A 26,458-nucleotide genomic window follows, 5' to 3' on the forward strand; every position below is an offset into this window, starting at 1 on the left:
AGGAATGGGCCATGGCCCTGGGACTTGTACAGCTCTCTGCAGATAACTGCACACTTTGTGCCAAGTGAAGAGATGAGTCCCCAAGCAGGATCTAGAGCCCATAGCAACATTACAGCCCGTTCCCACCACACGGGGTCCAAGTACAGTTCCCAAGGTATTACCAAGTTTACACCAATCAAGATACACTGCTTCAGTTGTAATAGAAGGCAGTGAAGAGGTTAACTGAAAAGTTGATTGAAGAGTTGGAAGTAAAGATCTAAGCATAGAAGCATCTCAATAAGGTATAGGAGTTCCATCAACTACAGGATACTAGCAAAAACGAGGTCTCACAGAGTTTGGTACGGTTTTAAGTGAATACCAAAGGTGGCGTGTCTAAAAAGCTTTGCCAGTGTCCAATTACCCAAAAGTAGCAACCTACAATTCTCTATGACCCATGGAGACTGTGTCCCCTTTAAAGAAGTCATATCCAACGTAGCACCAAGGGTGGAGATTCCCATTTTATACCTGTCCAGAGCTAAGGTACTTTACATCTAGCAGCTACAACCTATTCCTGTGTGCTATCCGAGCTGTCAGCCAGGAAGCTGTGTGGAGTGGTAAGCAGCAGGCTTTCACCCGCTCTGGAAGTAGAAACAAATGCGCTGTTTTGTTTACAAATCTCCTAAATGTGTTTTAAAACATTGAAAGAAATTTCAGCTTTTTATAAAGAGAGCACAAGTGGTTCTTCCTCTTATATTTTTATGTGCTGTTTACACTTACCTTGGAGCCAACTCTGGGAAGAAGGGTAATAGCAGAAAGTCCATTTGGTTTAACCTGACCCCAGCATTGAAGGGGACGTGTTTACAGACCTTTATCATTTGAGATCTATTATTTGAGGTGAACAGCTATTTTGCACTTCATTGGTAGTGGATCCCTTATTCACACTGGCAATCAGTGGTGGAATTATAATTCAGAGATTTTACCTTTCACAAATATTTTATGATGAGATTGAGGTCATGGCATTTCAGTGACTCTGGAGAGACTGACACATTTTTGAATTGCAGCTGTGCACTTTATTTCATTTAATTTTAGTTTATGTAATAATTTGATATTGTGGTTAGTTTTATTGGTTTTCAATATAGATTTTCGTTTTTAATATTGGGTAGCGTGGCACTAATTTAAATTATATCAAATGTTTAAACTGAGAAAATGTATAATTTCGAAAAATAAATAAGGTAATTCTGAAATTGATGGCAGTAACAAGTCTCAAAAAAGTTGGGAGAGGGCAACAAAAAGCTGGCAAAGTAAGTGGTACTAACAAGGAAGAGCTAGAAGAACATTTTGCAACAGGTCAGTAAAATGTTTGGTTAAAAAAAGAGCATTTCAGAGAGTCAGAGTGTCTCAGAAGTAAAGATGGGTAGAGACGGTCTCTAGAAAATGTCAAACCATTTCAGAATAACGTTCCCTAACATAAAATTGCAATGACTTTAAATATATCATAATGTACAGCATATAATATTATAAAAAGATTCTGAGAATCTGGAGAAATCTCTGTGTGAAAGAGACAAAGCCGAAATGCAATACTTGATGCTCATGATTTTTGGACTAGCAGCATTAAAGACAAGCATGATTCTGTGATAGACATCACTGCATATGCTCAAGATAGGGGCTTTCCACCTTGTTATCAGCAATCCATTCAAAAGCCTGCATCCTATTGTGTACGGAATGGGCAGCTTGCACATCTGGAACAGCACCACCAATGCTGACAGATATATCCAGTTTTTAGAGCAGCATATGCTCCCATCCAGGCAACATCGTTTTCAAGCACTTTGAAGGCCTTTCATATTTCAGCAGGACAATGCTAAACCACATACTGCATCTATGACAACATCAGTTTGAAGATCCAGAAGAGTCTGGGTGCTTAACTGGTCTGCCTGCAGTCCAGACCTTTCACCAGTTGAAAATATTTAGTGCATCTTGAAGCGACAAATACGACAAAGCGACACATACGACAAAGACGACCCAGGACTGTTGAGCACTGTTGAGCAGTTGGAATCCTATATCAGGCAACAATTGGACAACATTCCTTTCCTAAAACTCCAGCAACTGTTCTCCTCAGCCCCCAGATGTTTACAGAGTACTGTTAAAAGAGGAGGAGACGTGCTGCTGCCACCAAAGCCAAATTTACCTTATTTGTTTCCTACAATGGTACATTTCCTAAGTTTAAACATTTGATATAGGTTTCCCATTATCTATTATATTTCTTTTGTGAATAAAATATGGGTTTATGAGATTTGCAAATCATTGCATTCTGTTTTTATGTACACATATACACAGCGTCCCAGCTTTTTGTTGAATTGGGGTTGTACACTCAACACATTCGATGTCACATCAAATATTAAAAGAATCTTTTAAGAATAGTTTTAGGAAGGCAAGTCAGGAGAAAATCTACATTGGACAATTATTATAGACACCTGTTTCCAAAAGCTTAAAATATGAGAGAACACTTTAAATGTTCTATACTAACCCCAATCTGAGCTGTAATGTGTGTGCATCCCACAATCTTCGCTCCTGCTAGAGGCTTTTCACCCTGCGCTCTCTTCCTTAAGGAAATCAGAGCTGTCATTTCTGAAGACAATGCAAAAAGTAAAAAAATACAGAAATAAACAGAATGTTAATGTCAGACAATCCTTTATCCTATTATTGCATATACTGCAAACAAGCCTATTCAATAAACAGTGCAAGGAAAAACATATGCAAATATATTTCTTGTAGCATACAATAAGAATCTATTTTGTACTGAAAATACCAATAGCAAAGAAATATCTGATTGGTTGCCATGAGTCAGTCAGTTACCTTGTTCAGCAATTTCAATCTCACGACGACCAAACTCCGCCTGCTTAATGTTCTTAACACAAAAGTCGCTGCTGCCTTTTGACGAGGTTTGTTGTTTGTCTCGAGGGGATGACTCATCATCTGAGCTGTCTGTGTAAGAGGCAACTACAAGAATGTAAACGAAAATATTTCTAAAAAAACTGTTCTGCTACAGTAATTTAGCATGTAGAAAGAATATAGAATAATTTCTTAAGCTCTGGTTTACACTGGTTCGGCTTTGAAATCGTGCTACTTCTGCATCATTATAAAGCCACACATCAGTGTGATTTGTACTGCCGATTTAATTGTGGCTTACAATTTCACTTAACAGAAGTCTTTGAAAGTTGCAATTAAAATCAGTAAAAAGTAGTGCAGGAACCTTTTTCAAAATCGCTGCGACTCATGAAATTAACAGTTTCATTGCCGGTGTCCTGTCGAATAATGCCTCCCGACGAAACATGCATCCAACAAACTGTGCAGTTTCTCTGAGGCATTATCCGACAAGAGGCAAACCACAGAGGCTCTCTGCGCATGCGCGTGACGAAAAACTTTTCTTTTTGGGCGGATTATTCCTATTTGATATTCTTATTGGGAAATTGCGGAAATATTGTCGTGAGTACAGTACATGTACACACAGTTCTGAGGGGGAAAAATAGAAGTATATCTGAACACTGATGTAAAGGGGCACTCTGATGGGGACACCAGATGTAAAAGGGCACTCTGGTGGGGACACCCGATGTAAAGGGGCACTCTGGTGGGGACACCCGTTCTTATTGGGAAATTGCGGAAATATTGTCGTGAGTACAGTACATGTACACACAGCTCTGAGGGGGACAAATAGAAGTATATCTGAACACTGATGTAAAGGGGCACTCTGATGGGGACACCAGATGTAAAAGGGCACTCTGGTGGGGACACCGGATGTAAAGGGGCACACTGGTGGGGACAATGGATGTAAAGGGGCACTCTGGTGGGGACACTGGATGTAAAGAGGCACTCTGATGGGGACATCAGATGTAAATGGGCACTCTGATGGGGACTTTGATGTAAAGGGGAACTCTGATTGGAACACCTGATGTAAAAGGGGCACTCTGATGGGGACTTTGATGTAAAGGGGCACTCTGATGGGGACTTTGATGTAAAGGGGCACTCTGATGGGGACACCCAATGTAAAGGGGTACTCTGGTGGGGACACCGGATGTAAAGGGGCACTCTGATGGGGACACCGGATGTAAAAGGGGCACTCTGATGGGGACACCAGATGTAAAGGGGCACTCTGATGGGGACACCCAATGTAAAGGGGTACTCTGGTGGGGACACCCAATGTAAAGGGGCACTCTGGTGGGGACACCGGATGTAAAAGGGGCACTCTGATGGGGACACCAGATGTAAAGGGGAACTCTGACGGGGACACCAGATGTAAAGGGGCACTCTGATGGGGACACCAGATGTAAAGGGGCACTCTGATGGGGACACCAGATGTAAAGGGGCACTCTGGTGGTCTAAATTGGCACTCTGGGGGGGACAGCCGATGTAAAGGGGCACTCTGGGGGGGGCAGCCGATGTAAAAGGGGCACTGTGGGGGGGGAAGCCGATGTAAAGGGGCACTCTGGGGGGGACAGCCGATGTAAAGGGGCACTCTGGGGGGGACAGCCGATGTAAAGGGGCACTCTGGGGGGGGACAGCCGATGTAAAGGGGCACTCTGGGCGGGACAACTGATGTAAAGGGGCACTCTGATGTAAAGGAGCACTCTGATAGGGACACTGATGTAAAGAGGCACTGTGATGGGAACTCTGATGTAAAGGGGCACCGGATGTAAAGGGGCACTCTGATGTGGACTGCGGATGTAAAGGAGAACCCTGATGGGGACTCCGACGTAAAGGGGCACTCTGATGGGAACAGCCGATGTAAAGGGGCACTCTCGGCGGGACAACTGATGTAAAGGGGCACTCTGATGTAAAGGAGCACTCTGATAGGGACACTGATGTAAAGAGGCACTGTGATGGGAACTCTGATGTAAAGGGGCACCGGATGTAAAGGAGAACTCTGATGGGGACACCTGATGTAAAGGGGCACTCTGATGGGGACTTTGATGTAAAGGAGCACTCTGATAGGGACACTGATGTAAAGGGGCACTCTGATGGGGACTCCGGATGTAAAGGAGAACTCTGATGGGGACTGTAATGTAAAGGAGCACTCTGATGGGGACACCTGATGTATACACTCTGTGTGGTATTTAAAAAGAGATGTATGACTTTTTTCCCCCCCAATTATACTTACCTAGGTGGATGCAGTATTCGTCCGATGTTGCATCTGTCCCCCTTCACCTCTGCACTGAGAACCGAGCAATTGAACACTGCCGATCGCTCGGTTCTTACAGCTCCCTAAGCTCTGCCCTCTCTTTGCTCATTGGTGCTTTGGGCTGTGGAGGGGCAGGGAGCTCAGGCTCTCAGCGGCTTGCTGAGAGGCTGAGCTGGGCATTGGTCCAGGCACCTGGTGGATCCCGATTTCCATTGTCGTGATGAAGCGGTGCCTGGACTGACTTCTGTGACGTCAGCAGATAGCGGACTTCAGTCTGAAAACAGGTTACAGCAGTGCAAAACGAATTGCACTCCTGTAATCCATAGAAGTACAGTCAAACAAGCTTTTGCTGTACGTCTCCTTTAACACACTGTGCTGTATATAATGTGCTGTGTGTGTTCTTTTAAAGCTTAGTGTGTTACATTCAGCACAATAGTATATATAGCACAGTGTATTTGTGCATTTGGGCTGTGCACAATTGGACATAGCGAGGGGTTGATGGAATGTCCAACTGATGTCACAGCTGGCTGGCTCCAATTATTTATATAATTATAAGTAAAAAGGTGACAGTCGGAAATTTACATTCTGCTAAGTGTTTAATAAAAAATCGTATTTTTGTGATCTCTAGACCATGAATCTGCACCAGTGATCTGCACTAATGACATTTAATTTGAATGAAATGTAATTATTTTTCCTTTACGTTTACAAGGATGATAGGGATTGGAGATGGGAGCTCAGGCAGGCAGCTGTACATCCTATCAGGAACCCCCCTGCGAGCTGGAGTCCAGGTAAATATGGAGATTATTGTCGATTTAATTAAATTTGCGATTTTCATTTTTTTTATTTTGTTTCCATGCATTGATTAGCAGTCTTACACACAAATTTCTTTTGCAGGATTCACTGTGGGGATTGTGAGGAATCTTGATGATCATTTCAGGCCTAAAAATTAATCTGCATTAGCCCCTGGAACCTGGCTACAATATCGTAAAGATAAGGATTCCAACTCCCTATCACTGTCCCTCTATTATACTCTCGTCCCTCTATCACACTCTCACGCTGTCACTTATTCTCTCACTCTTGGTGTCCCTCTCTCAATCTCTGGGTGACAGTGTGGGAGAGTAACACAGACAGTGGAGTCACACACTGTCACTCTGTGGCAGTAAGCGCATAACGCTGTGCATCCATTTCTCTCACTGATTTACAGACAGTGAAGTTGTGAAATGACACTGTGTGTGACACAGAGTGCATCTGTTTCCCTTCCTCATAATCTCTGTGTAACTCACACTCCATCTTAATGTCTATGCCACTCACTCTCACACTCTGTGAGACACAGTGACCTAGAGAGAGAGTGACACACACTCTTTGTAATACTCACCCTCTCACAATCTCTGTGTCACTCCATCTTACACTCCCAGTAAGACACAGACACTGTCTGTGACACTCATCCATTCGGTCACCCATTCTTATACCCTTTGTGTCACTTGACCTGTCTCACACTATGTGAGAGAGAGAGGCGCACACTGACTCGCACTCTCTGTGTGACTGTCTTTCACACAGACTGTGAGACGGAGTGTCACCCTTTCTATGTCACAGACAGTGTAAATCCTCTCAATTGAATAAATGGTACTACAGGGAAGAAAGGAGAGGGGGATCCTTTTGTGTGGGAAATATGTATTGGTTGCCACTGGAATTTTGGTTGCCACGGCCAGTTGTCCCAGTTCCTGGTTTGAGCCCCACAGTCACTGCTGGGAACCCGTACATGGCTCCCACAAACCCAGCCCCCCCCCCCCCTCCGCCCCTAATTAGCATCTTTGAAAACGGAATTGAACCCACGTGTTTTATTTGGTGAGAGTAAAGGTACACCCCATGGTGCATTTAGAATCATGTGGGTTCTATTCTGTTTTTAAAGATGCTCATTGGGGGGCGGGGGAGTGGGAGCCATGTACGGGTTCCCAGCAGTGGTTGTGGGGCTTAAACCAGAAATTGGGACAACTGGCCGTGGCAACTGAAAAGTCGCTGGCAACCAATACATATTTCCCACACAAAAGGATCCCCCTCTCCTTTCTTCCCTGTAGTACCCTTTATTCAATGGAGAGGATTCACGCTGTCTGTGACATAGAAAGGGTGACACTTTGTCTCAGTCTCTGTGAAAGACAGTCACGCAGAGAGTGTGATTCAGTGTGCGTCTCTCTCTCACACATAGTGTGAGACAGATCAAGTGAAACAAAGGGTATAAGAGTGGATGAGTGTCACTGACAAGGTCTGTGTCTTACTGGGAGTGTATGATGGAGTGACACAGGGATTGTGAGAGGGTGAGTATTACGAAGAGTGTGTGTCACTCTCTCTAGGTCACTGTGTCTCACAGAGTGTGAGAGTGAGTGGCATAGACATTAGGATGGAGCGTGAGTTACACAGAGATTATGAGGAAGGGAAACAGATGCACTTGTCATTTCACAACTTCACTGACACACTCTCTGTGAGTGAAATGGATGCACAGTGTTATGCGCTTACTGCCACAGAGAGTGACAGAGTGTGACTCCACATTTAGGGGGCGCCCTTGAAGTGCCCAATGGCATGGGAATGGGACTGCCCCACAAGTTATTCCAATTTATAGACAGCTTTCATATTTAATTTAGTTGGGTTAGTACAGCTTTAAGGGCTGAGGAGAATTTCTTAAGCAGTTTGAGCGTTGTGGCGTTTGAGCGGGAAACATGTGAGCCGCTAGTTTGAGGGGAAAAGCATGTGGCGCTTGAGCAGGAAACACGTGAGCCGCTATAATGTTCGTCACGTGTTTTGGGTTATATAATGGCCTGCGCGGCCGATTTCTCCTCAGTCTCTTGGATCGGCTCGGCGAGCTCCCCTCACACCTACTCTGTTGTGGCACCATTATGTGGTTCTGTCACCCTTGTATCAAGGGGGGACTTTGTTTAAAGATTTCTTGGTCATCACTCGAGTTCCATGACTGAGTGAATTTTAATACTTAGATTTTAAAGTTTATTTTATATATATATTTATTCTTATTTATGTTTTAATAAAGTTTCATGGATTAATTTATACCAATAAAGGTGACGGGCCATTTCAAAATCCATCTTATTTGTATGTGTTTTTTATTTCTATATTTATATTTAAGAATTGTCAGGATTTAAAGTGCAGTCTACAGTCCCATATGCCTATCTCTGTCACTCTCTCTTCCACTGTCACCAAGAGATTGAGAGAGAGGGACACACAGAGTGAGAGAATAAGTGACAGCATGAGGGAGAGTGTAATAGAGGGACAGTGATAGGGAGTTGGATCCTTATCTTTACGATATTGAAGCCAGGTTCCAGGGGCTAATGCAGATTCCTTCTTAGCCCTGATATGATCACCAAGATTGCTCACAATCCCCACAGTGGATCCTGCAAAAGAAATTCATATGTAAGACTGCTAATCAATGCATGCAAACAAAATAAAAAAGTGAAAATTGCAAGTTTAATTAAAAAGACAAGAATCTCCACATTTACTTGGACTACAACTCTCACTGGGTTCCTGACAGGATGTAAAGCTGCCTGAGTCCCCAACTCCAATCCCAATCAACCTTGTAGATGTAAAGGAAAAATTGTTAAAAATGTAATTTAAATTAAGTGTCATTAGTCTGCTGGTGCAGATTCATGGTCTAGATCGCAAAAAAAAAATTGATTTTTGTAAGAACTTACCGTAAACAGGCGCATCTCCATCTTCATTACTAGTAAGGATGTCCCAAAGCAGTATAATTATGAGGGGTGGGAAGACAACGCAAAAAACAAACGTAAGTACTCCAAAGGCTAAACGTAGCCATCAAGTAACATGGTGCTCAACCAGGAACAACCGGAGCTCTCCCAGAACAAAATTACACCCTCAAAGAGAAACTAAAAAAAGAGTTCTCTGTCAAACTGCAGCCTGCAAAACCTTGCGGCCAAAAGAAGCATCTGCAGAAGCCAACACATCTACTTAGAATTTTGTAAACTTATGCACAGACCACCAAGTTGCTGCCTTGCACACTTGCAGCACCAATACCTGATAACGAAAAGCCCAAGAGACACTCAGCGCTCTCGTAGAATGCGCCTTCACCGGGAAAGAAGGAACCTGACCCTTCAGTGAATAAGCCTGTACCACCGTCTGCCTGATCCATCTGGAAATTGTCGCAGCAGACGCAACCAATCCCTTACGAGTTCCATTAGAAAGGACAAAAAGAGAGTCCGATTTTCGAAAAGATTCTGTTGCCTCCAAATAAACTTTGATCGCCCGAACCACATCCAAGGAATGCAAAGCATATTCCTTAGGATGCATGGGCTTAGGACAGAGTGAAGGCAACACAATGGCTTCATTCAAATCAAAATCAGTAACCACCTTAGGGAGAAATGACTGATTAGGACGAAGTACCACTTTATCTCTGAGTACCACCAGATAAGGTGAGCGGCAGGACCATGCCGCCAATTCAGATACTCTGCGAGCAGAAGTGATAGCCACCAAGCAGACAACCTTCTGAGACAACAAAGGCAGAGAAATCTCCCGATTTTTTTCAAAGGAGGCTTTTGAAGAACCGATAATACCAGATTGAGATCCCACGGAGCCAGCGGAGACCGTCTCAGAGGAGCCATATGGCGCACTCCCTGGATGAAAGTACGAATCAATGCATGCGTAACTAATGGGTGTTGGAAATATATAGCCAAAGCCAAGACTTGATTGTACCCAAAGCCAACCGCTGTTCAACTCCTTTCTGCAGAAAACAAGCGAGGATGCACCTTCATTGATTCACACCATGAGATGTATGACACATACAATGATAAATCTTCCTGGAAGTCGACTTCCTAGCCTTCAACAGCGTAGGAATAACAGAATCAGAAAGACGCCTATCCCTCAACACCTGGCTTTTAACAGCCATGCCGGTTAAGCCAGCGACTCTAAAGCAGGATGGAAGATCAGGCCTTGAGACAGGAGATCTTCCCTGAGAGGAATTCTCCAAGGAGTATCGGCGACCAGCCTTTTTAGGTCTGTGTACCAAGACCAGCGAGGCCAGTCCGAAGCCACCGGAATGCATTCCACCTCTATCCTGTGCAGAAGCCGCGGCAAAAGTTTTAATGGGGGAAATGCATAAATCAGCCGATACTGACTCCAAGGAGTCACCAGTGCGGCTGTGGCGTTGGCCAGTGGATCTCAAGACCTGGCTACAAACCTATGAGCCTTCTTGTTGAGGCAAGAAGCAAACAGATCGACCTCAGGAGTGCCCCACCGAACACACAGGAGATGAAAAGACCTCCAGGTGCAGGGACCATTCCCCTTGATCCAAGACCTGACGACCTGCCAGTTTTCCACACCTGGAATGTGTACAGCAGAGAGGGCTGGAACAAAGCTTTCCACCCAGGCCAGAATCTCGGCCACCTCCTTGGCTGCCAAGACACTCTTGGTGCCCCCCTGGTAACTGATGTAAGCCACAGCAGTGGCGTTGTCTGATTGAATCCAAACTGGACAATCTTGCAGACGAGTCATCCAATGACGCAGACATAGCTTTATTGCTCTCAGCTCCAAAACATTTATCTGGAGTTTTGACTCTTCCATTGTCCAGGTACCATGAGCACAGCACCCCGCCCCAGCCTGACAGGCTGGAGTCCGTGGTTACTACTGTCCAAAACAACAGAAGGAAGGATTTGCCCTGGCACAGAGCTGGAGACTGAATCCACCACAACAGAGCAGACTTTGTGTTGTGGCTCAACCGAATCATAGAATCCAAGGACTTTGCATCCTTGTTCCATATGACCAGAATCTCCCTTTGCAACGGTCTTGTGTGGAACTGAGCAAAGGGGACCGCCTCGAAGGTCGATACCATCAGACCCAAGGCCAGCATGCAGAGAGGACAGATTGTTGTCCAGCAACAACCGAATCGTCCTCTGCAACTTTTGTAGCTTGTCTGGGGGAAAAAAAACTTTCGCCAACTCTGAATCCAGAGTCCAGCCCAAACACTCCAGTCTCAGGACAGGAGTCAGCACGGATTTCTTGAAATTGATGTTCCAACCAAACTCTTTTAGAGTCCTGACAGTGATCTCCAAATCCCCCAGAAAGTGATAGTCTGCTCTCAACAGGAGATCATCCAGGTACCCTAGTACTGAAATCCCCCGCTGGCGTAACCCTAACCAATAGCGGAGCAAGAACCTTGGTAAGCAGAGGCGAGACCAAAGGGTAACGCCACAAATTGATAATGTTCCTCTGCTACTGCAAAGCGAAGAAACCGCAGGTGTCCAGCGTAAATAGAGATGTGTAGATATGGGTTCTTGATATCTATGGAGGCTAGGAACTCTCCCTAATGAAGAGACGCCACTACTGTGCGGATGGATTCCATCCAAAACCTCTGTACTCGCACAAAGCGATTCAGAGCCTTGAGATCCAGAATGGGACACGCCTTGCCCTCCTTTCTGGGCACTGTGAATAGGTTTGAATAAACGGGGAGGTGATCACGTGACACCCGCGGCCATCTTGGTACACCCAATGCGACAGCTGTACACCCAATGCTCGTGTTTGGCTTCATCTCTGTAAGTGCATATCTACTTAATTAAAGCTTTTAAATTATACAAAGAGCGCTAGATGTTTCCTTCCTCTCTTCTTACATGCAAATGTGCAAATGGCTTATAACTAAATCCTGAGCTATCCAAAGAGGATAAGATACAAGGACTGGAGCTGGTTTTGTCCATAGCCTGAGTACATGCCGTTCGACCCTGCAGGGTCTTAGTCTGGAGGTGAGAGGCAGAAAATGCCTGGGTGATGGGAGTTTAGCTGCACTAGAGAAGTCAGCTTGTATGCAATCTTGTCAGTACCCTGTTTTCATCCACTGATGATTCCCTCTACACTTCTATGTCTCTGGCTTCAATTAACAGTGGAACTTTTTTATTTTGAACTTTAGCTTTGAGCTACAAATTGGACTTGGTGTATTGATCTTTTATCTACAATATATTTTTATACCTATATATGGGTCACTTTTTTTAGCAACAAGTTTTACTTTAAATTTGACTGCGCTGCACTTTCTGTATTTATTTTTATGTTTGAATAAAACCCTTGAAACTGTTCCCGAGATGGAACCGGTACAATCACTCCTTGCGACAGCAAATCTTGTACCGCCCCACACATTCCACACAATTATCCCCATTCCAGTAACTGGAATGGGGATAATTGTAGATTGGACGGGAAGAACCTGACCAATGGACGAGACCAGAATTTGATCTTGTACCCTGATCAGTTTGTGAACCCACTTGTCCTGAATCAAGGAAGTCCAGGGTTCCTGAAAGAAACAAAGACATCCCTCCACCCCAGAATCAGATGAGGGTGCCCCTTCATGCAGCTAAGGACTTGTCGGCAGGTCCAGATTTTTCGGACTTAGTCTTTCCCAACATTGGCTTCTTGGGACCCCCAGAAGACCTGAACGATTTTTCTTTCTCTTACGACCCGGAGGCACGAAAAAGACATTTATGAGTAGGGATGCACCGAAATGAAAATTATGGGCAAAAACCGAAAATGCAGTATGCCTTTGGCCGAAAACCGAAACCGAAAATGACTTTTTCCCCCAAAAAAATTTAAAATAGATAGAACATGGGCATACACCAAAAACAGGTAGCGACATACACCTGTCGCTGCCACCCTGTCACAGTATATGTACTGTGATGGGTTGGCAAGAGGTTAATTTAATTACCAATGGTATTTGTATTATGCAGCATGAGGGGGTTAATGTATTGCCACTGCTGGTCACTCATCTATTAGTGACTGACCAGTGGCAGTTAATTAACCCCTTTGTGCTGCATTAGTGCAACCAGTATCAGTGTTAATTAACACTGGTTGCACTGATACTGGTTGCACTAATGCAGCACAAAGGGGTTAATTAACTGCCACTGGTCGGTCACTAATGCATCAGTGACCAGCAGTGACAATACATTAACCCCTCATGCTACATAATACTAATACCAACGGTAAGCTCGCCTCAGCTCCCCCCCCCCCCCCACTGCCTCAGCGTCCCTCCCCATCCCAACGATTCAATCTCCTTACTGTCACTCTGCTGAGTGCTCCTCCGATGCCCTTCATTCAAAAGAAGCGCCTCTGGCCCGGCGGCCCGCCTCCCGGTGATGTCACTACTACGATGTGTGTATGAATGAAGTGACACACCGGGCGGGAGGGCGGGCGGGCGGGCGAGCGGCTGCTAATAGATATAACTATGTGAGCCTTCACTTCACTGTCAGCGGGACTGTGTGTGAATGAACTGACCTGACACCGGGCGGGGGGCGGGGGGAGCGGCCGCTAATAACTATAACTATGTGAGCGCTTCACCTCCCTGTCAGTGGAGATACATGCCTGACAGGTAAGTGAAGGCTCACATAGTTACAGCTATTAGCGGCCGCTCCCCCCGCCCTCCCGCCCGGTGTCAGGTCAGTTCATTCACACACAGTCCCGCTGACAGGGAAGGATCACATAGTTATATCTATTAGCGGCCGCTCGCCTGCCCTCCCGCCTGGTATGACACTTCATTCATACACACATCGTAGTAGTAGGGACGTCATTGAGAGGCCGGCTGCCGGCCAGAGGCGGGACTTTTAAAACCTGCGCTGCGCCCTCCTCACGGCGGCTATTAATTTCGGCATTGTTAACCCATTATCGGCCGAAATGGGATAGGCTCATTTTCGGCCGATAATTTCGGTGGCCGAAATTTCGGTGCATCCCTATTTATGAGCATTAAAGGAAGGCCCCCGCCTAGGACATGGCCCCTTACCTTAAGAAGATTGGGGCAGATTAATGCTCTTACCCACCCCACCCCCATGATACCTTTGATCAACTCGTCCAGAGAGGATCCAAACAGCCTTTCCCCTGTAAACGGAAGATCAGCCACAGCCTTTTTTGAGGCCTGGTCAGCCAACCAGCATTTCAACCATACCAAGCCCCTAATCGCAATCCACACTGCTGACATCCTGGCCACAAACGAAGCTGAATCCCGGGACTGAAGACCAGTGCTTTATTATAAGAACCCTACAGCTATTGTTAAGGTAAATGGGGAATTATCACAAACATTTGAAATGAATAACGGGACGAGACAGGGGTGTCCTCTCTCGCCCCTATTGTTTATATTAACATTAGAACCATTATTGGCAAAAATAGGACAAGATAAAGATATAAGTGGAGTAAAAGTAGGAGAAGATGAACATAAGATCGCTGCATACGCAGACGATATCCTGTTCTATATTACTAACCCCAAAATTTCCATCAATACTATTCTAAAAGTACTTAAAGCGTATGGTGAGTTATCGAACTTTAAGATTAACCCTTTAAAATCTGAAATTATGAACATATGGTTAAATAAGGAAGAGGAACAAGGGTTGAAAAATTATTTCCCTTTACCTGGGTAAAATCAAAATTAAAGTATCTAGGGATATATCTAACTATTTTAATAAAATATCTTTACCAAGTTAATTATTTCCCCTTATTGAATGAGATAAAAACGAATATCAGAAAAAATGTAAATTATTGCTTATGGTTAAGATGCTCTTATTACCTAAAATCTTGTATACATTTCAAAAGTTAACAATTGATGTTCCAGCTGCATTCTTTAGGATTATTAAAATAAAGTTAATGAAATACTTATGGCAAGAGAAGAAACCCCGGGTGCAGTATGCGGTTCTTACTACAAATAAATCACAAGGAGGGTTGTCACTACCAGATATGGAAAGATAATACAGAGCAGTAATAATTTCACGAATGATAGCATGGACAATGGAATTTTGGGAAAAGATAGTTAGAAATTGAAAATACACAGAATAACACTCAATTAGATAAAACGATATGGATTCCACCAAAATATAGAGATCCCCAGCAGGAATTCCCTGAATTCACAAAGGTAGTTTATAAAATTTGGGATCGCATCACAAAACAGTTCAAATGGGAATAGAATTCCCCTTTGATCTCACTAAATGGCACAAATTATTTTCCACCGGAAAATGAGAAATATCCCAACAATTGGATAGGCAATACTCTATTAAAAGATATTGTTTATAAAGGTAAAATTAGGACTTATCACAAATTAAAAATTTTCATAAATTTAGATGAAAATACCATTAAATTTAACGAATGGAGGTATCTCCAGCTGAGGCATTTTGTTAATTCATTACCACAACCAATTAGGTCGGAGAAAGAGATGAACACAGTAGAAATGCAACTCGACTAAAAAGTTTAAACACATTATTTCTCAAATATACAGAATGTTGATGGAATGCCTTGGCAAGGAGATCCCTCCTTTCGTTATAAATTGGGAAAAGGAAATAGGTGAATCACTGTCAAATCACACAATAAATATGGTATTGAGAGCCTCATACTGCTCAGCTATAGATATTGGTACTATAGAATTAAATTATAAATGTTTATCTAGATGGTACATAACCCCAGCAATAGCACATAAATATCAACCGGAAAAAACAGAGCGGTGTTGGAGAGGATGTGGGGACAAGAGGACACTGTACCACATATGGTGGCAATGTCCCAAAATTAGAGATTACTGGTCAAAAGCTAGACGTAAGATCACTGAAATGACAGGAGTTGATGTTTTAGATGATCCCTGGTGGTGTCTATTCCATAGAACAAAAATACCTTTCAAAACAATACAAAACTTCATTGGTTCCAAATTTATTAAATGCAGCTAAAGGAGCTATCCCAAGTAATTGGTTAGAGGTAAAGAGCCCAACCCTAAAGGAATGGTGTAATAGAGTGGATTACATATATAATATGGAATATCTGGGAAACAGGGAAGAACAACCTAAAAATATGTTGGGAAAATGGGAAGATTTTAAAAAAAAATCTGATAAATATCTGGAAATCTTGCTGGAAGATACAGGATAAATACTAGAATTTGGTTTAGATCTGAGACCACATCAAAAATGGGAAATTGATCAGTAGGTGGGGGAGGGGCTGGGATAGGGAGGATTTGGGTGGATGGAATATGGGATACATTTGTACTGATAATTTTCTATGAGATGTATATTTACATTTCTTGTTTTCTCTTTTCTTTTTTATTGTTGTTAACAGTACAGTACTTTGAAAATCAATAAAACATTTATTAAAAAAAAAAAAAAAAAGAATCCAGGGACATATCACACATGAATACCAGAGCTTGAGCCAACTGGTCTAGTAATTCCAGCACCGTGGGGGGAAGCGGTGCAGTTTCAAAGTTACTTTTAAGTAACTTCACCCGTTCAGTAGCAGTCTGCATTACCAGAACATTCACAAAGATAGTCTTTAACATGTGACCTGCCACCACGTGTAAATGGCGGGACAATGATTCCACCTGTCTATCCACCGAATCCGGAAAAGTTGGCGATTCTTCCACCGGTACCAGAGTAGCCTTATTTAACCTGGCCACTTGAGAATCTACTTGTGGTGGAACAGTCTACCTATTGGACACCGCCTCAGTAAACGGGTAACGGCGTGCAAAACGCTTAGGCACCACCAACATGTGCTTAATGTGTCTCCATTGTTCATCTACAATGGAGTGAAACAATTCTGGGCAAGGAAACGCTTTCCCCGACTTAGGGAATTTGCAGGAGCCAAAAGACACCTGCGCACCTGACGCTGTAGGTTCATCAGCCAATTTTAGAGTTTCCCGCACATAAACTTTTCAGAGCTTTCACCAATGCGCGTTCCCGCACTGCGGTTGATGAGGACACATCCTCTTCACCGTCAGAATGCGAAGACATCGACCCGTGAAAGTGGTCTGCGTCCGCGGCGACCAGATCTATCTCAGAGACCGAAGACCCTGCTAATGGAGGTGAAGACATTTGCAGCTGGCAGCACCAGAAATGGTCATATCTAATGACATCAAATTTTGTAAAAAAAACTGCAATCTCTGGCTGAGACTGGGAACTGGAGTCTCACTCCCAGGGGGTCTGCAGGTGAAATTTTGTCCTAGGACTCCATGTTACTGTAACAGAATTTTTGCAGGTATGTCCTTTTAAGACCGTGAAAAAAACGTGGCTCCACCATCACAGCGCGGGCTCTCAAATCCTCATAATATATATAATAATAGCAGAGCAGAAAGGGAAAACCCACAGGACCCCAGAAAAAAACGTTACCACACCAGAGGGGAGCTGCCAGCACGATCTGCAAAAACGAAACTGAAACTAACTGCACAGGAAGAGAAATCAGCCTCTATCTGTATAATCACCATGCTGCATGCCTGTCCAGCCCATGGACCTCAAGAAAATGCCCACGCATACATTCTCAATGGGGAATAATAGGAAATGGCTGCCCATGCAATCTTAATGGGAACACAGAAGTCATGAAGCACAGCAAAATGGCGGCCCCTGTGGTGCGCCATGCAGTCTCTGGGACTCACAAAAGGGGTCCCAAAACAATAGGCATCTAAAAGTCCCTGACCAAGGACTCACACAGGACAATTCACCCCCCTGAAAAAGGTGTCATAACAACCGCATTATTATTGCCCCCCAAGGTGAAAACCTGCTAGGGGTAGGAGAATGAGGGGTATCTAGATTTGTCCTCCGAGGTGCCAGGGAACCGAGGGAGCCCCTAAAGTCCGACCATTTCAGGGAGGGGCCCACGACTGCCCTGAGACCTCCAGGGTTTTTGGGGGCAATATTTACTCACCATACCACGGTACCAGGTGGGCGCCACTCCGAGACAGATCACCTCCCACCGGGGATGGGGGTGCTGTCAGCCAAGGGGAAGCTGCGACTCAGGGCACTCCAGGTCATGTGCGTCCCAGCGAGACGGTCCACTCGCAGGCTCGTCCCCATCCAACGATCGGGGGCACTGTCGTGGCGAGGCCTAGTTCTGGACTATAACCTGCTCACGCTCGATGGCCAGGCTGGGAGACCTTAAGGATTTAGATTATCCAGTGCGAAAACCACAGCCAGCTGTTGCTTGTAGCTCCTCTGGATCTTGGTCCTCAGGAACTAACTAGTGAAAAAATAAAAAAAACACAAACTTTCCCTGTTACAGCCAAGACCGAAGTCCCAGCAGGGCTCCTAACACTAGGCAGAACAAAACTGATTAAAGATATCAGGGTGTGAGGGGTTATGCCACACCAGCCCCCATAGGTGTGGTTAAGCTTTTTGCCTGCCTAGTGCCTATTCATGATGGGAGGAGCATAACCCTACTAGTAATGAAGAGGGAGCTCGGTCTGTCGATGAACAATAGAGAAAACTGGATTTTTGTAAGAACTTATCGTAAAATCCTTTTCTCTGAAGTGCGACAGACGCAGCTCCTTATCTTCATGACTTGTAGGCTTATGCTCCTCCTTCTAGGAATAGGCACTAGGCAGGAAAAAAAATGTAACCACGCCGATGGGGCTGTTACTGCAGGCATAACCCCTCAGGCTTTGCTATCATCAAACAGTTTATTTGCAAGCAGTGTATAGAAGACAAAAAAAACATACCTCAGAAGTAGAGGGTGCTGCGTCTGTCGATGAACTTCAGAGAAAAGGATTTTACGGTAAGTTCTTATAAAAATCCAGTTTTCTCTATTGTTTATTAACAGACGCAGCTTCTTATCTTCATGACTCATAGGGATGTCCCAAAGCAGTATAATTATGAGGGGTGGGAAACAACGCAGAAACAAAACATAAGTCCCCAATGACTAAACTTAGCCAACCAGGTAACATGGAGCTCAACCAGGAACAACTGGAGCTCACCTGAAAAAATTGAACCCTCAAAGAGAAACAAAACAGAGTTCTCTTTTAAACTGCAGCCTACAAAACCTTGCAGCCAAAAGAAGCATCCGCGGATGCCAACACATCTACCTTGTAGAATTTTGTGTACGTATACATAGACTACCAAGTTGCTGCCTTGCAAACTTGTATCACCGACGCCTGATGGCGAAAAGCCCAAGAGGCACTCAATGCTCTCGTAGAATGAGCCTTCACTGGGAAAGGAGGAACCTGACTCCTCAGTGTCTGACACCACAGGGTCTGTACCACCGTCTGCCTGATTCATCTGAAAATGGTTGAAGCAGAAGCACCTAATCCCTTACGAGGTCCATCAGTAAGGAAAAAAGCGTGTGATTTTCTAAAAGACTCAGTGGTCTCTAAATAAACCCTGATCGCCCGAAACACATCCAAAGAATGCAAGGCATACTCCTTAGGATGCTGGGGATTAGGGTAAAGAAAAGGCAACACAATGTCTTCATTCAGATGAAAATCAGAAACCACCTTAGGAATGAATGACTGATTAGGTCGAAGTACCACCTTATCCCTGTGTATCACCAGATAAGGTGAGCAACAAGACAACGCTACCAATTCAGATAGCCTGCGAGCAGAAGTGATCACCACCAAGAAGGCAACCTTCTGAGACAAAGAAAGCAGCGAAATCTCCCAAATTTTTTCAAAAGGAGGATTTTGAAGAACAGATAAACACCAGATTTAGATCCCACGGAGGTAACAGGGATGGCCTCGGAAGAGCCATATGGCGCACTTCCTGGATAAAAGTCCGGATTAGGACATGCGTGGCTAACGGGGGTTGAAAATATATAGCCAAAGCCGAAACTTTTCCTTTGATAATACACAAAGCCAACAGCTGTTAAACCCCTTTCTGCAAAAAAGGCCAAAACCCTAGCGAAAACAAGCGAGGGTGCGCCTTCAGAGATTCACACCAAGAAATGTACAATTTCCACGTATGATGGTAGAGCTTCCTGGAAGTTGACTTCCTAACCTTCAAGAGTGTAGGAATCACATAGTCAGAATGACCCCCATCTCTCAACACCTGACTTTCAACATCCATGCAGTTAAAGCCAGCGACTGTAAAGCAGGATGGAAGATCGGACCTTGAGACAGCAGATCATCCCTGAGAGGAAGTCTCCAAGGGGTATCAGCGACCAGCCTGATCAGGTCTGCGTACCAAGATTGGCGAGGCCAGTCTGGAGCCACCAGAATGACCGGAATGTTTCCCACCTCTATCCTGCGCAGAAGCCTTGGCAAGAGTTTCAATGAAGGAAATGCATAAATCAGCCGATACCGACCCCAAGGAGCCACCACTGCGTCTGTGGCATCGGCCAGAGGATCTCAAGACCTGGCTACAAATCTCTGCACCTTCTTGTTGAGGCGAGAGGCAAACAGATCTACCTCAGGAGTCCCCCACCGAACACACAGTAGGCGGAACACCTCCGGGTGTAGGGACTACTCCCCTTGATCCAACACCTGATGACTCAAGTAATCCGCCTGCCAGTTTTCCACACCTGGAATGTGTACAGTAGAGAGGGCTGGAACAAAGCTTTCTGCCCAGGCCAGAATCTCGACCACCTATTTGGCCGCCAAGACACTCTTGGTGCCCCCTGGTGATTGATGTAAGCCACAGCCGTGGTGTTGTCTGATTGAATCTGAACTGGACAACCTGGCAGACGAGTCATCCAAGTTTTGACTCCTCAATCATCCAGGTACCCTGGGCACAGAGCTTCCCCAGTACCCCGCCCCAGCCCGACAGACTGGCATCTGTGGTTACCACCGCCCAAAACGGAAGAAAGGACTTACCCTCACACAGTGCTGGAGACTGAATCCACCACAACAGAGCAGATTTTGTGTTGCGGCAAACCGAATCAAAGAATCCAAGGACTTTGGATCCTTGTTCCATTTTTACAAGAATCTCCCTTTGCAAAGGCCTTGTATGGAACTGAGCAAATGGAACTCCCTGGAAGGTCGATACCATCAGACCCAAGGCTCACATGCAAACTCGTAGAGAGGACAGATTGTTGTCCAACAACTGAATCGCCCTCTGTAACTATTGCAGCTTGTCCGGAGGAAGAAAAACCCTTGCCAAGGTTGAATCCAGAGTCAAGCCCAGAATATCCAGTCTCAGAATCGGAGTCAGTGCGGATTTCTTGAAATTGATGTTCCAACCAAACTCCTGCAGAGTTCTGACCGTGATCATCAGATCCCCAACAAGGCTGAATGAGAATCCGCTCTCAACAGGAAATCATCCAGGTACCCCAGTACTGCAATCCCCCGCCGGCGCAGCAGTGCTAATACTGGTGCTAGAACCTTGGTAAACACTCTGGGAGCAGAGGCGAGACCAAAGGGTAACGCTCCTCTGCTACCGCAAAGCGAAGAAACCGATGGCGTCCAGCGTCGATAGGGATGTGTAGCTATGTGTCCTTGAGATCTATGGAGGCTAAGAAATCTCCCTGATGCAGAGATGCTACTACAGTGCGGATGGACTCCATCAGAAACCTCTGTACCCGCACAAAGTGGTTCAGGGCCTTAAGATCCAGGATGGGACGCACCTTGCCTTCTTTCTGGGCACGGTGAATAGGTTTGAATAAAACCCCTGAAAATGTTCCTGAGCGGGAACCGGCACAATCACTGATAATTGAAAATTGGATAGGAAGAACCTGTCCGATGGACGAGACCAGAATTCGATCTTGTATTGTATCTTGTAATCAAATCAGTTTGTGAACCCATTTGTCCTGAATCAAAGAGGTCCAGGGTTCATGAAAGAATCAAAGAAGTCCCCCCACCCCAGACTCGGGTGAGGGCACCCATTTATGCAGCCGAGGACTTGTCTGCAGGTCCAGATTGTCCGGACTTAGATTTTTCCGATTGAGTTGCCCCGTGTCTGGGCGTCCGGGGCAACCCTTTCAGCCTCTGAATCAGAGGACACCTCCATAGATGGAGAAGGCAACGGCTGTTTTTGGCTATCAACCTTTTTCATGACTAAATCAACTTTTGTCGCCAAGCTTTTCAGAGCTGCTGAAATCGCGGCCAGAGATATCACAGTTTGGGACTCCATATTGCAATTTGCAAAAACCGGAGTACTGTCGCTTTAAGAGCAACAATCGTGGCACTTACCACCGAACACAGATCTGCAGGAAACCCCTTAAACTAAACTGACAGTAGAATGTGCAAGGATACGTCCGCAGGGACCCCCAAGTACTGTACCACCTCAGACAAACCGTCCTCCTGATCGATCCAGCAGCATGGAGAGAAAGACAGGAAGTGACCTCGGCCAGCAGCAGGAAACAAATGCACAAGAAGTGATGTCGCCTGAGGAAAGGTCACGCTGCTCAGCATAGCACAAGAGCTACACAAAAATGGTTGCCTATACAGATCAATAGAAAGCTCAGGGAAAATGGCTGCCCCATACAAGTCTATGGGGAAAAATTCACATTGCCCACACCTAAGATAGCGGCGCCCACGGCGAGCCATGCGGCCAGGGACCGACACATGGAGGGCTCAGGAACCATAACAGGAACCAGCAAGCCCAAGGTACTATGTCACCTTTCCCCCCGCCCCCAAGGGCGCCAGGTGCTCCAGACACACAGCCACCGCAGGGACACAGAAGGGGGGAGGATAGGACGCACAGACCGGTCACCGGGCAGGCCAGCGGGGATCTTTTGGGAGGCACAAATCCCATCATCCCCAGGAGAGGGCCCACATACTCCCCAAGGCCAGCAGGGGCAAAGGGGGGCACATTTACTCACCATACCATGGACCGGGTGGGCTCCGCTCCAGGCAGACTGCCTCCCACCCGAAGAGGGGTACGCTACGAATCAGGGTGTTCCAGGTCGTCGCGTCCCGGCGAGACATTTACTTGCATGCTCGTCCCCATCCGGAAAGGGGCACCGTCGTGGCGAGGCCTAGTGCGGGACTATAACCTGCTCACGCTCGTAGGCCAGGCTGGGGGGACCATAAGGATCTAGAATATCCAGTGTGATGCTCCAGCTGGCATCGTTGCTTGTAGATCACCAGGAAAATTCTTCCCTGAACACTAGCTAGCAAGTGAGTAAAGAGAAATAAAAGAAAATATTCTGAAAAGAATAAAAAAACTGAGACCGGAGTCCCAGCAGAAAACCTAGGTCCTACTCCTTCTCTAGGCAGAAACCATGTGCTGGGCTGTGTCTGTGAGGGCTATGTCTGGAGGGACAGCCCCATGGGCATGTATATGCTAAAACTTTGTACTAACGTACTGCCTAAACTATTCCTGTAGGTGGCAGCATAACCCACACAGCTCATGAAGATGAGGCTGCGTCTGTCAATGGATGATAGAGAAATCCAGTATTCTTTTTCATTCACTGATGGACACAACTCCATATCTTCAGACCACGGACCACTGGGATGTCCCAAAGCAGTGTCAATATGAGGGGTGGGAAAAAACACAGCAATGCGCAGAATTCCCAACAAGGCTAAACATAGCCAACCAGGTAAAAACAGGAGCTTAACTAATAACAGGAGCTCACCACCAGGAAAAAAATTTCACCCTCAAGCAGTGGAAGCCTCTGCACCCCCAGCCTGCAAAACCTTGCGGCCAAACGCTTCTCCTGAAGATGCAAGTACATTCACCTTTCAAAACTTTGAAAATGTGTGTACAGATGACCATGTAGCAACCTTGCACACCTGAACCACTGACGCCTGATAATGGAAGGCCCAGGAGGCACTGAGCCCCCTCGTAGAATGCACTTTAACAGGGAAAGGAGGAACCTGACCCTTAATAGAATGGGCATGCACCACCGTCTGCCTGGTCCACTTGGAAATGGGCACAGCGGACGCAGCCTGTCCCTTACGAGATCCATCTGTAAGAACCAACAAAAAATTAGACTTTCGAATTGGTTCAGTCACCGCCAGGTACACCCGAATAGCCCCTTACCACATCCAAGGAATGTAAGCCAATTTCCTTAGGGCGTTTCGGCTTAGGACATAGGGACGGTAACACAATATCCTCATTCAAATGAAACCTATGAGACAATCATAGGAAGGAACAACTGACAGAGTTGCAACACCACTTTGTCCCTATGAATCACCAGGTAAGGTGACTACCAGGACAAGGCAGTCAACTCCGACAACTGACGTGCAAAAGTAGTAGCTACTAAGAAAGCCACCTTCTGCGACAGAGTGAGCAGGGAAAGTTCTCAAATATTTTCAAAAGGAGGCTTTTGAAGCAGCACTGACCGTACCAAACTAAGATCCCACGGAGGCACCAGGTATCGAACCGGAGAAGCCAGATGGCGAACTCCCTGCACAAAAGTGTGAACCAGGGACTTCGCCGCCAACGGCCTTTGGACAAAATAGCTAAGGCGGAAATCTGGCCCTTGATGGTGCCCAGAGCCAAACGTTGATCTACACTTAATTATTTATTAAGGAATAATAGGAAAATTTGTTTTAGCAGAAAACAAATTGGCCTAAAATGTTAAAAAATTTAAATCTTTACATTTTTTTTGAGAATTTCATATTAAAAAATGTGAAAAATATTTTTTTTATTTCAAAATTTTCGCTTTTTTTTGTTTATAGCGCAAAAAATAAAAATTGCACAGGTGATCAAATACCACCAAAAGAAAGCTCTGTTTGTGGGAAAAAAAGGACGTCAATTTCATTTGGGTACAGCGTCGCACGACCGCGCAATTGTCCATTAAAATCACGCAGTGCCGAATCGCAAAATAGGGCCTGGTCTTTGAGCAGCCGAATCCTCCGGGGCTTAAGTGGTTAAACAGCAGCCTGCAAAACCTTGCGCCAAAAGAGGCATCCGAAGATGCCAACACATCTACTTTGTAGAATTTGGTGAACATATGCACAGATGACCAAGTTCCCGCCTTGCAAACCTGCATCACCGACGCCTGATTGCGAAAAGCCCAAGAGGCACTCAGCACCCTAGTAGAATGCACCTTCACAGGGAAAGGAGGAACCTGACCCCTCAGTGAATAAGCCTGAACAACCGTCTGCGTGATCCATCTAGATATGGTTGCAGCAGACGCAGCCAATCCTTTACAAGGTCCCTCGGTAAGGACAAAAGAGCATCTGATTTTCTGCCATGCATTCTTTGGATGTGGTTCGGGCACTCAGTGGCCGCCAGGTAAACCCTGAGTGCCCGAACCACATCCAAAGAATGCATGGCAATTTATTTGGGATGCTTGGGCTTGGGACAAAGTGAAGGCAGCACAATGTCTTCATTCCAATGAAAACCAGAAACCCCCTTAGGAGTGGATGCGGCCATATCTGCCTCAGAATCTGAGGATACCACCGATAGAGGTGAAGGCAGTGGACTTTTGAGGCTATCAATACTCTTGCACACAAAATCTACCTTTGACACCAGGCTTTCCAAGACTGCTGTAAAAGCAGACAGGGACTGTGACCCAGAGGGTCCTGCAGCCGCATTGAGGGGGTCTGTAGATAAAACATTGTTTTGGGACTCCATTTTACACTGATTTAAAATAATGCAGTGTCACTTTTAAAAGATCGCAAAATCACGATCCCACCGCCGCACTAGCGATATTGCAAATCCCAATCCAGAACAATCTGAAAGTAGAGTGAGTAAGGAAAACCTACAGGGGACCACAAAAACATTGCCCAACCCCTCAGGAGGCTTGCTGTAATGTTCTGTGAAATGAAAAAATAAAAAATAAATGCCTGGGTCATTGCTAAATCAAATGTGCCATGCCTGCTGCCTGTTCAGCGATCTGGACTACATGAAAATGGCCATCCCATGCATTCCTATGGGGAACTAACAGAAAATGGCTGCCCATATATTGTCAATGGAAAATAATGAGAACGAATCTACAGCAAAATGATGCCCCCCACGGCACGCCATGCGGTCTCCCAGGCCCCAGACAAGTGTCATTGGAAAGACCCCACCAGGACAATCACCCCCCCCGCAGGGGCAGCAACTGTAATATTACCGCCCCCCGAGGTAGGAACCTGCTAAGGGAAGGAGGGGAATGGCGGGGGGGGCAGGGGAATCGAGGGATCTCCCGAGGGTCCGACTATTCCCAAGAGGAGGCCCACGTCCACCCTGAGACCGTCAGTGGATTGGGGGGACAGCATTACTCACCATACCACGGTACCAGGTGGGCGCCACTCCGAAACAGACCACCTCCCACTGGGTGGGGATGCTGGCAGCCAAGGGGTACGCTGCAACTCAGGGCGCTCCAGCGAGACGGTCCACTCGCAGGCTCGTCCCCACCCATCGGGGCTCTGTCGTGGCGAAGCCTTGTGCTGGATTATAACCTGCTCACACTCGCTAGCCAGGCTGGGAGACCTTAAGGATCTCAATTATCCACTCCGAAATCCAGATGGCTGTTGCTTGTAGTTCTCCAGGAACTCTGAACTAGTAAATAAAAATTACATATAACAAAAATTTCCCTTTTAAATAGCTAAGACCGAAGTCCCAGCAGGGAACTAGGTCCTACTCCTTAACTAGGCAGAAACAAACTAAGGGCTGTAGCAGAGTGTGTGGGGTTATGCCTACAGGGACAGCCCCATAGGTGTGGTAAATCTTTTTCCTGCCTAGTGTCCTATTCCTGATGGGAGGAGCATAACCCAATGGTCTAAGAAGATATGGA

The 26,458-nt window shown here is 45.7% G+C and overlaps 1 protein-coding gene across 4 annotated transcripts in view; it reads right to left on the bottom strand.

The window, feature by feature from the left end:
* Positions 1-26,458, bottom strand: part of AHCYL1 (adenosylhomocysteinase like 1) — a 494,269-nt gene that overhangs the window by 411,709 nt on the left and 56,102 nt on the right. Inside the window, exons 3-4 of one of the 4 annotated variants that reach the window (XM_082247286.1) lie at positions 2,833-2,961; positions 2,504-2,604 (exon numbers count right to left, since the gene is read on the bottom strand). The exons of 1 other annotated variant lie outside the window; for it this stretch is intronic. In XM_082247286.1, the coding sequence (XP_082103412.1) occupies positions 2,504-2,604; positions 2,833-2,961 (230 nt within the window). Of the gene's footprint in view, positions 1-2,503; positions 2,605-2,832; positions 2,977-26,458 lie in introns of all 4 variants that reach the window. 2 more of the 4 variants (XM_082247285.1, XM_082247287.1) reach the window with 2 other exon arrangements.

The sequence above is a fragment of the Pelophylax lessonae genome (genome assembly GCF_965119305.1).
Source record: "Pelophylax lessonae genome assembly, chromosome: 2".
Taxonomy (NCBI): domain Eukaryota; kingdom Metazoa; phylum Chordata; class Amphibia; order Anura; family Ranidae; genus Pelophylax; species Pelophylax lessonae.